Genomic DNA, 15,583 nt, shown 5'->3' on the forward strand with positions numbered 1-15,583 from the left:
AGTCTGTAAGTTTTGTTGCAGAAAAACCCTGACCCTAGGCCCTTCTCCTAACTTATTTGATCTCCCCACATCTCGAGCCCCTTTTTTATTTTACTCCATTAGAAAACCTTCAGAGCCCCATTGAAGGAGACTCCCAACCTACTGATTTTTTTGAACCAGAAAACATGGCATTGAGTTCAAAAACAAATGCACCAACTCACCAAGATCTTGGTCCAACTCAGTTTTCTTCCCGGCTGAAACCAGGTTTGAGACTAAGATCTTGAACCATGGTCACGAAGGAGAGGAAAGGAAGGAGTACACGTTCAGGTGAAAAACCTCTTCTTTTTTTCTTTTGAATGAATGAAAATTTTCATTAACCAAAGCCCCTAGAAGGGGGAGAAGAATGTACAAAGAGGAGAATAAGAGAGAACTTACATAGGGAAGAGGGGGGATTACAACCTACTATTGACCAAGTAAGAAGACCCAAGACCACAGGAAACAACAACAGCCTTGTTCCTGGGGGTATCCAGAACGGGGGTGGGGGAGAGAGTGCAGACGGCAAGAGACCTCAAATAGAATGGCTTTCCAAATAAATTCAATGGGTCTAGATTTGGAAGTCCATCAACTGAGGTACCACTCCCACCAAATGTGAGAGATCAAAGCATTGAACACCAGTTTGCCTACCAAATCACATATAGATCTGCTTGCAAAATGCCTCAAAAACCAAGCCCAAAACAAGGGAAGCCGAGGGCTAGTCTGGAACGTGGCCAAATGGAAGTGATAGCTCTCAACCACAAGAAGCAAGAGAAGGGACAAGAGAAGAATAGGTGGTCCATATCTTCAGGGCTGTTCCAGCAAAGGATGCAGCTTGGGTTGACATTGAGATGTCAGTGGATGAGGAAAGACAGGGTAAAGGTTAAAGGCTATCCAAGTGGTGAAAGAGTGGCAAGTGATGCGGTTTTGAGCCAGACCAGGGGGTGCCAGGCAACAGGGCAGAGGGGGAGTGGATAAGATTCCAGGCCGTTGTAGAGGTGAAGGAACCCTAAGGGAGAGAGACCAGATGATGTTGTCATGGGGGAGGGAGTGGAGGGGGAGATTGGACCAAACTTGAGTGAGACTCGAGGAGGAAGAAGGGGGGTGACCAGGAGGTTCCAGATATGAAGTTCAAAAGAAGGGTAAGCTTGGGGATATGGGAGGCATAGATTTGATAAGGGCCAAGGAGGTTGTAAAAGACGCCTAGAGGGTGCCAGGGGTCCAAACAAAAATAGGTGGAGTCCCCATCAGCAACAAGGGTGGAAATAAATGGCAGGGAGAGCAAGGGATCTAAAGAGGATCTTTCCTCCAAACCCACGAGGGGCGAGGGGACGGAGGCAATCCAAATGGAATCCTCACCCAACAAGTGAGAATAAACCCAGTTTACTCAGATGGAGTCATGCTTGGAAGCAATCTTCCAAATGAGTTTGAGGAGGCAAGCACAATTGAAGAAATCATTCTCTGCCCTTTTGTCCTAAGATTCCTAGATTTCATCAGCCTCCATTTGATGATTTGGCGGTAGCAATTAGAAGTGTACTACCTCTAAATGTGATAGGATTTAGAATGAAAACATGTCCTTTTCCAATTTGTTGTTCAAGTTTACATGGATATGCATGCCATTAATGTTGGAAGTGACTTAAAAAAATGGAAGAATGAGAAACATGAGGATGAGAAAAGCAACAGCAGCCTATTTGATCCAGATGTAGTTTTGAAGAACTGTCTCTTAGTGCTATGCTTGAGTTAAAGAATTGCAACTACCTAGTTGCTTGTTCAAAACATGGAAAGAGCTACTCTGTGAAAGTGTGAAGTGAAGGTTAAGGCTACATACATTTGCCCCTCCCAAACCCTATTCCTCATGCACTGGAATGCTCCTTTAATATGGCACGCAAAAACATGGGGGTGGATTCAAGGGAAGTGAGGAAGTCACTGCATCATTTGACATCAATGCACGCACAAACGAAATTATGAACATTTCATCCAATTTCTTCTATCAAAAACACGGTGGTAGATGACATAAGAGAAGTTATAAGAAGATCTAAGGGTGGGTGAGCTACCACTTGTAGTTCACAAATTTATACTATCTGGAATGCACACAAAACATTTTGCTTCAGGAGGAGATTTGTAGTGGAACTATGAATTGCTCTTTAAAAGGAATCTGGAAGATTCAAGATAGATGACATGACTAAAGTCTGAATGAACTACTTTGCAGCTCTTCAGCTGACCAGGAAATATTGAACAATCGTGTTTCAGCTCAAGCTCATTGAACTCTTATGCACTGCTAATTCTGAGAACTAAGATAAGAGTCTTTATTTGGAAATCCAAGCCCCCTATAAGCCCCACCCCTAAGTCATTGTTCTCACTCAGTTTTTCTCTTGTGCACAATGCTGCAATCAAGTGGACTTGGGGTGCAAAGCACATGTGTTTTACGCTTAGGCAATGAGAACACATCACCTCTTATTACATTGCAAATTTGTTTGGCATTTAAAACACTGTTGAAAGTTTTGGAGTCATTTGATTATTCCCTGAAACTTGTAATGACTTTATTAGCTACACCTTCTTAAAAACAACTACGAATATACATAATCTACTAAGAAAGGTAAGTTCCTCCTTTCAACAGAAATATATATATATATATATATATTGGCTGAAGTCCTTAATGAGAAGATTGATATAGACTCCCAACACCTGTTTGACTCAAAGCTACCATAAAACAAGGGGAACAAGTATAACACTGCACATAAATACTGTGATTCTTCAAAGAGCTCAAAAATTGTCTACCCAAAAATATAATATACATTTAACCTAACCTGGATACATATTGTTCCTAAAGTATCTCCCTAGTTCTTCTGCCTGCAAAAAGAAACAGAAAAGGCAAAAGAAAAAAGAACACATGTAAGCTCATTAATGTCCAAAGTAACAAATGTAAATGATAGAATAGAAGGGGCAGGCACAATGGTTGGTGGACCATAGTCGTAGCTGGAGATCAAGGCATCGTAACAGTCTCTCAGCAAAAATTGCTGGGGTAAGGCTGCATTGGAAAATCAACCCCCCCCCCAAGAAAAAAGAAAAAAAAATCCACCAGGACTTTGCTTGTGCTGAAGCCTTTGGGATCAGGTTCGCCCTTTTTTCAAATGACACAATAGACCAGAAGCCGTGAGAGAAACAATTTACTGAACAGAGCAGAATATATTTTTCAGCTAGAATCCCAACTTATATTTCTCCAAGTTATCCAATGTCACAGACCATATTTTTGGTTATAAATCAAACCCTGTATATTCTGACTATAATTCACAAAGCATGGGAAAATATTGATGAACTATTTAACCTGCTTTCTTCCAGCATGTGTAAGAACTCCGCCATACTTAAGAACCATTAGAGCTTCAACAGGACGTTCTTCTTCACCTTCTCCATTAGTTTTTGGAACCTTGACCCACTTTAGTGGCTTTAACTGGACTTTCCTGTAAATGCCTGAAAAGTGCCCACCCTGGACAGCATCATACTTGCATTACTCAATAGAAAATTACAACAAATAAAAGGAAATCATTCACATTTGCATCTCTAAGGAAAAGTTCAAAAATTACTTGTTAAATTTGAAACTAAGGCTCTTCAATTATTTAAAAGCATATGAAATAGTAGCTGAAATCCTTTCCTTGAATGCACAACTTCCGAAATAAAGGTTGGCACAACTAGCAGAAGAGCACTAATCCAAGTGTTTGGATTAACCAAGGAATACATTTCAACAAAATAAGTCCTCTCTCCCCACGTGGGAAGGCCATGGTGTAGTGGTAAAAGTTACTCCACTGGACCAAGTGATCAGACTGCCACAAATTCGAGTCTGGAAACAGCCTCTTTGCAAAATCAGGCCCCTCCCAAACCCTGCAGTAGTGGAAACTCAATGCACTGTCCACCCTTTAATATTTGCTTCTACTTCCTAAACAAATTTCCAAATGTTTTGTAAAATTCAGCTAACTCTGCTAACTGTTCCAATTTCTCATATGTAGAGGTCAACGTGCATAAATGCAACACTCGGAAAGTGACAGTATAATGCCATTAGATCTCCTCCTTTGGTGGCTCCTCCATTGCCAATACATTTGGGAAGCTCCTTTTTGCCTCCTGCATTGCGCACATTTGGTTGGAGCGAAACCTCCGCAAATGGACCTCCAAATCGATGGCCATCTGCAAGGATGTCAGCTCTAAGCTCTCCCCTTTGGCTCCTAAGCCTCTGAATCTGATAGACTCCCCAAGGAACAGGGCTCATTGTTTTTCCTAGAGATTAGATTCTTCTTTGTTGCTTCCACTTGGAATTGTTAGCCTAGTTCCCCCCCCCCCCCTCTTGTACTTATATTTTCTCCCTGTTGGGCTGTTTAGAATAAATTTTTGTTAACCCTAAAAAAAATGCCAAAGTATGCAATTCATCTTTAAACCTATTTCTTTAAATTTCAAACTTGTTCTTTTAGCCTTTGGAGTTAAGGATCATTTACGATGATTTATATTTTGACACTCTAAATTTTGAGCATAGGCATAATTAATAGAATTTCACCCAATTAATAGCAATGGTGCCAAGTCCCATCTCCTGGGCTTCCATAAAAGTACTCTTGAAGTTCAATAGCAATCTCATAATAAAGCCATCAGATGCTCACTATCATTCATCTTATGTTAAAATAAACACTAGATCAATAATTTCTACAACCTAAAAAGTGACTACTGCACTATTACATATTATAGGAATATAATAAATTAAAAGAATGTTATCAGTTTACATTCATCATTTGCTAATATTTCATGAACATTTCAAAATATTTCACTATGGTATTCAATGTTTATGATGTTTTACTGAATTCGAACTAACAATATGACCAGATGATTATTCTTTTTTAATCAATTGCCATTTCCAAGAAAACCTACTTTTACACATCATGATCATTAACCCATTTTCTAAAATTAACATATTTAGCAAATTTTTCAAATTGGAGTATGAAAAGAAGCCTTTCTATATGATAGTTTGACATCTGTGGAGTCAATAATGCAACACGAAGGGCAAGCAGTTGAAACATCACGTGCATAGAGAAATTATAGTAGAGAACATCCTATAGAACATTCTTGGCCAGACAAATACAAAAGCAATGTTATAATAAGTAAATAAGAGGACCTCCTCGAGCACTGCTTTCACTTGTCGAAGTTTTTCAGCATGCTCAATGCCTTCCGCATCACTATCACTTTCTCGACCAGACCTGATTAGTAAATGAATATATATAATCAGAACAAATCATATAGTATGATGCGACATGTATGCATTGTATAGAAGTTCGATTAACATTGTTGAGTTATAGACTTAAAGAGATCGGGATAAAATGTGATTGCTCTTCCACATCGTGTATAGAAGTCCAAAACCTCATTAAATTTCGGCGATATTCCGGTGGTGTCAGCCTAGCTGAAACTGAACATAAAGCCAAAATACAATGTGCAATGTCTCAACGAAATTTCTACAGTTTTGGTCAAAACTTGAGATATAGTGTTTTGGAGGGGCTTATGTGTAAAATTGGGATCTTTAAACAACATTTCAACTTTGTGCAAAATTCTGACGAAGCCAAGACAGAAGTCCATTTCAATCCCATTTCTTCTCTTCTTCATTTCTTCTTCAAATCTTCACTATTTTTACTCATTCTTTGCTCAAATCTTGGTGTTTTTACCTCATTCTTGCCGGAAAATGCAGGGAGAGGTGGATTGAACATGATTTCATGACATTGAGGTATATCAGCTTTTCCTAAACTCTTTTTTTCTTTTTTTTTGAAAATGCATGTTCAATAGTAGTTCAATGTTGGTGAAAATAATATATGTTAAACACCATGGGCTGATCACTTACTCCTGGTGCCTAAATTTTTTCACTAAGTGTATTATTTTTTTGTATTTTTCTGATTTAACAATCTATTTTCCTATATACAAAATGTGAAAAACATACAACTAGTATGGTGATGGACTAAATATATGTTGAACTCCATCGACCAATCTACGGTCTCACCAAGTCGGAATATTTTTCCACCCCATAATTACTTATTTTACTTTTTGAAAATTACTATAATATAAAGCTTATAGAAAGATGGACCTCCAAATCTCGACCATTGGACTCAATTTGGAATGCCATCAGTTTTTATGTTTCTTCTAGATTTCTCTCCATTCCCCACCCCCTAGTTGATGATACCCTTAGGAATAGGTTAATTCTTGAGGTCTCAACTCTTCCTTATGGTCTTCCTCTTGATGACTTCCCCCCCCCCCCCCCACTTTTCCTTTTCCTTGTACTTTCTTTGTCCTCTAATTTAATTATTTATTCATCCCAAAAAAAAAAAGTTATAGAAACATAGGGAAAAATAAGCGTCATGGTTTTGAAAATTGTAGAAAAATACAAAATGGCTTTCTATGTGTTTTTCAAGGTGCTGCCCATATGGTTTCATACTCAATTTTCTATGGGCAACCAATTTTACTGTTAGAATTTTTTTTTTTAAATGATTTTATATTTGAAATAATACATGGGTAAGGTGGGAAAAATGCTAGACAGGCAAAACATTTTTTTTTTTCAAGAAATCACTTTGACGTTCTTCAGTGACATACGTAAACATTTTATGTATGCAACAATGATAATGTCAAACCTCGCAAGGCGATTGTCACAGAGGCAGGAAGAGGGGACTTCCCAAAGGTAAGGGAGGAGAGTTCACTGAGGCAGGATGATCAGAGCCAAAGGTCATCTAAGGGTGCTGCTACACGGAATGGAGGTAACATTGCAATGCAGTAGGGTATACCTATCAATGGGGACAAGAGAAGAACTATGTTATCACCAGAAGTTTTTGGGAGTTGGGGCCACTAGACTCAAGCAACATCTACCTAGCATTTCCAAAGATCGGTAGAATGCCACATGGTTCCTATTGATGTAGCATCGGTAGTGACGGACTACATGGAAGGAGGAAAAAAGCGGAAGGTAGACAAAGAGGGAAAAGGCAGTAAGGCCTTCACTTGGAGTTAGGGATGATGATGATGATGATCCCACAATCGTGCATGGTTATGTAGAGACACTGATAGAGACTAGGGATTTGCGCCGAACAATGAGATAAAGTAGGGCATCATTGGCACAGGAACGGGAGAGGGGAGAGGTAGTGCAAGAGATGGTACCTCTAGAGTTACAACAGTTGGACCATTTTGGTTAGGTGGTGTGTTTAGTGGTCTATTCAAGAGATCACACAGTTAGAGAGCTCCACCTTCATTAGTGCCTACACGAGAGGATCCTATTCTTATGTAGGACCCAAAAGTGCTTAGAGAGAAGGGGGCAAAGCAGCATTAAATCAAAGGTGCCTATAAGAACATGAAGGGGCTAATCAAACAAGCTTCTATTAAAAGTGGATGCTCCTTAACACCATCCCAACTAACACTACACTGGGCCCTTATTACTAGACCATAGCTGACACTATTGCACAAACTAGCCCAGGTTATCATGGGCCCAATATGAGATCATGAATGTGCTCTACCACAACAAAGGGTAGAGATTGATGACTATATTGCAGGGATGAGGCTCTTCTGGCATAATTATGGGGTAACCATAATGTGTGATGGATAGACCAATCCAACAAGAAAGTCCATCAATCAACTTTATGGTATTCTATGATGGGTGATAGCTTTTTCTTAAGATTAGTGGATGCCTTAAAGAAGGGAAGGATCACAGGTACATCTAGACGCTCTTAAAGGATGTGGTGGAAGAGGTGGGGGTAAAGACTATTGAGCGGGTTGTCACAAATAATGCTAGAAAATTCAAGAAGGATGGGGAACTGATGATGACTAACATAAGATACAGTCCTTTTTGGAAACCATGTACAGCCCTTTTTCAACACCATGTGCTGCGGCCTACATTGATCTCATATTGAAAGATATTGCAACGATCAAGATTGTGCATGGTGTAGCTGAGAAAGCTAGGCAGGACCCCAACTTTATCTATAACAGAGCTACGTCCTAAACGTGTTAAAAGATGAATACGACAGAGACCTAGTACAACGTGGAATCACCAGATTTGCGTCGAATTACATTGCTTTGAGGAGTACTGAGAGCAAGAAATAGGGACTGAGTTTGATGTTTGCACTTGAGAATTGGTTTCGGTGGAGAGGGTCTGACACTTAGGTTGGACAATAGGCACAAGCTACCATTTCATCAAATGATTTCAAGAGACAGTTGAGGCATGTAGTAAGGCTGATAGACCTAGTGATAAGGTCCTACATATGGTGGACTCTTCTATGAAAGGGCCCACTACACCCCATCTGTAGCTGCCACTGAAGTAATAAGGGAGGTTGTATATACCATACGTTCAAAAGGCAGCAAAAAATTCTTGAAGATCATCAATGATCAATGGATAGCACATCTCATGCACCCATTGCAAAAAACTGGTAAGTAATAGTTATTAATGCAATATGTTAGTAATAGGTACTTGATTATAAACTATATCTAATTGTGCAGCTTACTAACTGAACCCCAAGTACCAATGCAGAAAAAGACTTTGGTTAGATACAGATATGATAGAAACAGTGAAGCAGATGGCTACCAAGTTGGAACTGGAGCAATCCATTAGTAACACTAAGGTGAGACATTTAGGACTTAGGAGTTCCATTTTAAAGAAGCTAGTAATGTCAATAACTCCTAACCATTATTACACATGAATGCAGATTAAGACTTTCAACCAAGGATTCAGTCATTTAGATCAGATGGTGCGATGCAAGGCCAGACACACAATGGTCAGGGTTAAGTCAATAACTTTTAACCATTATCACAATTTACAAATGATTAGATCATCTAATAAGTAATAACCGTCTTTTCATTATAATGTAGTTAAGCAGTGGGTCCTATACGGTGAAAGTGAAAAGAAATTGACGCGAGTGGCAATCAAGGTTCTCTCGCAGACTTGCTCTACATCTAGATGTAAAAGGAATTGGAGCACCTTTTCCCTGATTCACTCAAAGAGGCGTAATAAATTGGGTCCCAACCCCCTAATGACTCAGTCTATGTATACCAAAATATGGGGTAAAAGCCCCATCAAATATGCATAGGCTTAGAGGGCAATGAGTAGGGGTACCATCAATCTCAACGATGTCTTCCAGACAGAGTTTGGTTATGAAGACTCTACAGTGGATTGTGTGAGGGACAAAGGTGAGCCAATGTTGGATCAACATGGAAGAGGCCTAGCCTAGTTATAGCACAGGAGGCCGGCGTAGTAACAATTATATCTTTTGTGGCATCAAGAGGAGCTAGTCGAGATGACGAGGAATGGTCCACAGACTCGAGCAGTCATGAACCTCAACCTTCTACAGTTGGACAAAAACCAGACAAGACCTAACCTCCTAATTAAATTAGGACTCATGTAAGGGATGATGGTGGACACTCTCCTACTACTGGAGCTAAGACTAGTAGTACTAGAGGTGATGGTGGACTTCGAGAGCATTATGTGATACTAATGGCCGACTTATCGAGCCCCAATCAAATTCACTGGGAAGAACATACACACATTCCCCCTAAAACATGGGCCATAGTAGCATACCTTGTCATAAGAGCAGGGCCCTCCTCATCCACTAGACTAAAGGTTACTCAAGAGGGCCTCGTGGCTAGTTCCACCCATTGGGACAAACAAATGTAAACATTGGCAGCTTATTGGGCTTCATCTATGACATGAGTATTGGAACTATTGGCAGGATTTCATCTTGGTGGGGTTCAAATGATTAGGATGAGGATGCCTGCTCCATCTCATTCTAGCATTGAATATTTGACTATGGCTCCTCCTACTCTCTGTCATAATCTAAGGCATAGTATGGAATATGGGACTTCATCGATGAGATGTTCTCCAACCCTATCCCTATCCCTGCACGCCAGCTAGCATGCCGTACCCGTACCTAACGCCGGTGGCACCATATTATCCTTATGATAGGTATGGTGGTGGATCAGTTGATAGTATATCGTAGACTTCACAACATTGTGACCCATATCCTAGGATTGGTTACCTTCAACATGCTAATGATGCCACATACATGGAGATGGTGTCCAATATGTTCGATAATTCTCAGCTTCTATGTCATGGGACGCATATGTGGCATAGACTAAGTGTCGGGTCCAACGAACATATAGTGGGATTGAGCTAGGCTGACATAGAAGCTTTTATTAGCCCAAGTCCCACTCATTCATGTAACTTATAAATCACTTACGTAACGTATCTTATGACTTATGGACCATGCTGATGGTGTCTTCTAGTTTGTTTATTATAATTGAGTACAGAGTTTTTGAACCATGGTTATGACTTATGACTTCTTGTATTCTCATTATTCTTGTATTTCTTCCTGCATTTTAATGGAAGTTTCAATATTCTCTTTTATATCCATGTTCAGATTTGTGAAAATGCATGATCCCACTTCATCCACATATAGCGAAGCATGGAGAAATCAAGAAGAGACCACTTTGTGTTAAGCTTTAGCTAAAAATAACATTGCCCTTGTGTTTTATTGACCTCAAACTAGGTTTAAGTACACGAAAAACCAGAGCCAACACCACCTAAACCCATTTAAACATGGCATAATGGTGTACCATGTTTCGCCGAAATTTCAAACGACAGGTAGGACCTGTTAAGTCACCCACTAGCCCACCAACATCATGCTAGGTTTGCATGAATGATGCTGTTTTCCATTCATCCCCATCCCTTCTGCTTATCCATCTCAACATTTTAATTTCAGCTTCATCTTTGTAGTTTAGTAGTGTTCAGCTCTTCAAACAATCATGCTCATATGGTTATATTAGAAATTTCTCTCCTATTGTTTTTATGGTATCGATCAATCGCAAACACCTTGGCAGCATGTCCCTGACATTACTCACCCTGTTTGCCTTAGGGGCACAATTGAATCATGTGAAATAAATAGATGCTCAAGGATAGGTTTTTTGCCCAATCAAGTGAAATAAATATATGCTCAGGAATAATTTCTGGCCCTTTACAGGTTCTTCCTTTTTTCTACTTCCACAAAAACTGCAGTTTACATAGTCCAATTTAGCATATCTTAAAAGCTTTCCCTTCTAAAAGGATCCCCTTATGGCTCTCATTTATCATTCACCTCTTATCTGATCCAAACAAGTAAAACAACATCACAAGCAAATATAAACCACTCGATCTTTCCCTTTCGCCTTTCAAGTAAGATGTAGTAAAAATGAATGTAGCCGGATAATATATCAATGACACTACAACATGATAACACATTCAGAACCATCTAAGTATGTCAGCCTACATCCAGAATGACCATTAGACACACCAAACTTCAGATCATGAAAACTTTGACTTACCTGGTTTCATACCTTGAACAGAGTCACATGTATAGTTGTCAGACAGAACAATCAATAAAAGCATATGGTTTATTTTGAAACAAAGAGGTGGTTAGGGGAAGGAATCTCAGAGATAGTTGAATGATAAAAAGTGTTACTTTGGTGTAAAATGAAGGTTTGAGCTCTTCTCACAATTACCAGGAATAAGAAGCAGTATGCAGCATTTATTGTTAAAGGAACCCTCAGAAACCCCCCCCCCCCAACACACATTTGGATAACCCATTTTAAGTGTTAATAATGTTTTTAACAGTTAAGTCATGGGGTTAAGATAAATATGCAGAACATGGAAATGGAATGGAACATTATCATAAACAAAGCCTTCTAATTGAAGAGCTCCAAAAGGCCACAAATTAGGCAGTTAATGCAGACCCCCAGAAACAACAAAACCAATGTGCATCATACGCTGAATCTCTCTATTTTTATATATACTCCCAATGATAAGATAAATTGGAAACAACTTGTAACATGGAGCAGAGAAACAAGCGTGCAACCATATTTAAAAAATGTTAATTCTCCTAATGCATACCTTTCACGAGGTACCAGCATCCGTGTAGCATCCAACAGATCTTGCAACTGAACAGCACTTTTGAGTTTTGTCTTTACAAACAGAATAATTAACATATTATGAAGTGTGTCAAAACCCCCACAAAAAAAGTTTCAAATTATCCAACCAGGCAGAAGGAAGAACAAAAAGGATTTAGAGAAACGCACCTCAGACCTAGACCGGCCGCCATTGTACTTTAACATTAAATTTAATAGCTTTTCTTCAGTAACTTTCAATTTGACCTTTTGTTTGGGAGTCCGATCACCGCTGCCAAGGTAAAACATGATGTGGTGACAGAAAAATGATACGTAAGTAAGAGGTGTGGATTAACGGATCTTACTGTCGAATAACAGCAATAACACAGCGCAACTCCTCTGCCTGCCCAAAATTTCCAATGATTCCACTCCCTTGACGTGTTAGTCCCTCAGTAGATTGGACTGGTTCATTGACTTTCCATGGCAGAGTTGGTGGAATTGTTGAAGAAAGATGAGGGGCTTTGGCATCCAAAAACATTTTCCTCAATACACAAGCAGCATCATCGTAATACCTACATCGTAAAAGAGCATTTACAATAATCACAACAAAAATGATAGAACTAACAAACTATATACTCCACAGAAGGGGGGGGGGGAAGAAAAAAAACAGTTTATTTGTGAACTCATTGTCTAAAATATTGGCATTGATGCGTTACAACCAGAGTTCGAAATCCAGCCGAAATTTTTCGGATTTTAAGTTAATTCAGCCATTTCATTTCAGTACTTCGGAATTTCACACCCCCCCTGCCCAAAAAAAAAGGGGCAGTTTCTCCGCGGAAAACATAATGTTTTCGGCGAAATTTTCATCAAACTTTCAATATCTAGAACAATTCGGGCTGATTGTAATAATCTTCATAACATGGTTACAACTGATTATCCCAACCATGGCACAAATTTCAGACTGAAATTTCTATCTTCTGGCTCAACCAAGAGGTCCGAGACATGATTAGTAGGGGAAACAAGTAACTAAACTCGGTTCAAGTTCGTCAAAATTTTGACCAAAATGAACCAACTCAAACCAAGCTGGTCAAAAGAGGATTTGAATGACGTAAAAAAGTCTCATATTTGAACGAGATTTACCTGGTTTTGCAGATCTCATCTCAGTTTCGAGTCTTGTCCTTAGTTTTGACACTTCAACTAGATTTTTGCTTCAAATCTCCTCATTTCTTCAACACTCAACCCCTATTTCCTATTGGAAGGTGGATTGAAGGTGGTTTGAACTTTGAAGACCCAAATTAAAAAGGTACGTGTGCTCTTCCCCGAAATCTAACATTTTGGTAGTTCACCTGTAAATACATGTAGGACTGTGCTCAACTTAATATATGTTTAGTTTAGAGGCCCTATTATTCTATGGAAGTGGAGAACCTTGGATCAGCACCATATATGGGTTATGGACCCTATGGTGGACTTGGTGGTGGCCCTTCCTTTCAGAGTATTGGAGCATATGGACATGGGAGTGTTAGGGGTCATAATCTACTATGTCTTCACATGGATATGGGGATGGATCAGGTGCAAGGTCATCTTTTGTGGAATCTATCTTTAGATACCCATCATAGCCATGAGTGCTTCCTTCATATTCTTATGGTCTTGCGGACCTATTCCCTAGATTGGGATATCTTTCTACATGATGGAACCTATAGATCAGTTATGGACTACCAAAACAGCTGGGGCCCACCATGTCATGGGATGTGAATTTTGCACATTCAGAGGAGAGGCTTAGCGCAAACTTCGGCAATCATTTCTTTTGCTTCTTTAATTTATGATGTACATCATTTTGTGATGCAGGACAACCAGCTAGGTCCAATTCAAACCAACAATGGACACCAGTTCAAACCAGCCAACCAGTCAAAATAGAAGGTCCCCTTGCTCCACAATTTTGACCAGTCAACCGAGACTGCCACAATAGGAGAATGAAGAAAGAAGGCAAAATACAGTTTACGTCACTGTTCATGTGAACAGTGTCGCAGCCCTTTATTTGGTATATTTAGAATGCTTCATAGAAGAGTTGTGAGGCCCAAAATCAGCTGCGTGAAGATTTTATTTTCGGGAGATTTAGGACCGTAACTTAGTTTCTATTTTAGTTATTTATGCATACGGCTGAAACAAAACCTAGTAATTCCTAACTTTAATTAGTTTCTATCATGGAAAGATATTTCGGCGAAATTCGCCTAAATATCGCCCCCTGGCGAAACGAAACCAGGGGGCGAAACGATATTTACCAGATATCGCCGAGAAATCGGCGATATCTGGTGATATATCGCGAGATATCGCGATATTTCGGGAAAAAAAAATTTTCTTATTTTTTTGTGTGTGATTTTTATACTATTTCTTGCACTTTTTAGGCGATTTTTTCGCGATTGTATCACAATCTTACCAATTTTATCACAATGATTCAAGACTCAATAGTTAATGTATTAAATGTAATTTGGAAGAAAATCTATATAGAAAAACTTTTTATAGCAAAATCATCAAGATTAATGAGCAATCTTACCAACTATATTCTAGTGATCTAGTTCTCAAAAATCAACATGCCAAATGTGGTTAGGGAAGAATATATACATGAAATAATTTATGGAAACAATTTACATTATGAAGATATTTTGTAATAGAATCGTCAGTTAATCTTTCCAACAATGTCTGAATGATTTAGGCCTGAGAATGTAACAAATTAAATGTGGCTAGGCAGGAGATTTAAATGGAAATACTTATTAAGAAATAATTTAAATTATCAAAGTCAACATGCCAAATGTGATTAGGGAAGAGTGTATACATGAAATTAATTTATGGAAACAATTTAAATTATTAATGAATCTTATAAAAGAATCTTCAGAGTGATTTGATAATCGTTCCAATTATGTCCTAATGATGTAGGCCTCATAAGGTAATATATTAAATGCGACTAGGTAAGAGAATTTAAATGGAATAATTTTTAGAAATAATTCAAATTTACCACATATTTACATCAGATTAGGATAAGTATCAAATTTACCAAAATTATTGGTTAAAATATTCAAAAAAATTTGGGGGCGAAATTGTCAAAATTCCGTTCCCTGGTTTCTATTTGCATAAGATTCTAATACTAGGATATTTAGTTTCTATTTTTAGACTATTAAGTTCCCATTTCTCGTAAAGCTTTAGCCAAGCTATAAATAGGCCCTTACATTGCAATAAAAAAGGGGACTTATGAAATAGAAAAAAGAATGAAGTAAGGCTTGAGCTTTGGGCGATTGCAGCTCCCCTCTCTCTACCCTCTTTTCCTCTTCTTCTTATAAGCATTCTTCTCCTTCTTCCCTGTCTTCAAGACCAATTTGTTCGAGATTTCCCTTTCTCCCCTATCTTCCTTATCCTTCTACCTTCTGTATTCTGTCCCCCATCCTATTGTTTGTCATGGGATCTTGGTTGTATTAAAGATTTAAAGTATATTAGTACTCTTTGTATTTGTCAGTAATTGAGTTTATGTCTCTAAATTAGTAGGGTATGAATTCTATACTTTCTATGACTTTAAATAAAAAATAGCTCGTCTGTTATGTTAAAAACCATTTAAATAACCTTATACCAAAACAACAACAACAATAAGCCTTGTCCCAACTAAATGGGGTCGGCTACATGG

General features: G+C 38.7%; 1 protein-coding gene across 4 annotated transcripts in view; it reads right to left on the reverse strand.

The window, feature by feature from the left end:
- The window catches only part of LOC149020401 (inositol hexakisphosphate and diphosphoinositol-pentakisphosphate kinase VIP2-like), a 53,936-nt gene that overhangs the window by 21,881 nt on the left and 16,472 nt on the right, over nt 1–15,583 (reverse strand). For all 4 annotated transcript variants that reach the window (XM_089148523.1, XM_089148520.1, XM_089148524.1 and 1 more), the window contains exons 12-17: nt 12,279–12,485; nt 12,106–12,205; nt 11,921–11,991; nt 5,162–5,243; nt 3,338–3,496; nt 2,820–2,862 (exon numbers count right to left, since the gene is read on the reverse strand). In XM_089148523.1, coding sequence (XP_089004649.1) covers nt 2,820–2,862; nt 3,338–3,496; nt 5,162–5,243; nt 11,921–11,991; nt 12,106–12,205; nt 12,279–12,485 — 662 coding nt within the window. The remainder of the gene's footprint in view (nt 1–2,819; nt 2,863–3,337; nt 3,497–5,161; nt 5,244–11,920; nt 11,992–12,105; nt 12,206–12,278; nt 12,486–15,583) is intronic.

Source organism: Hakea prostrata, chromosome 3, assembly GCF_041222555.1.
Source record: "Hakea prostrata isolate BN-2017 chromosome 3, UWA_Hpros_2, whole genome shotgun sequence".
Classification (NCBI taxonomy): Eukaryota; Viridiplantae; Streptophyta; class Magnoliopsida; order Proteales; family Proteaceae; genus Hakea; species Hakea prostrata.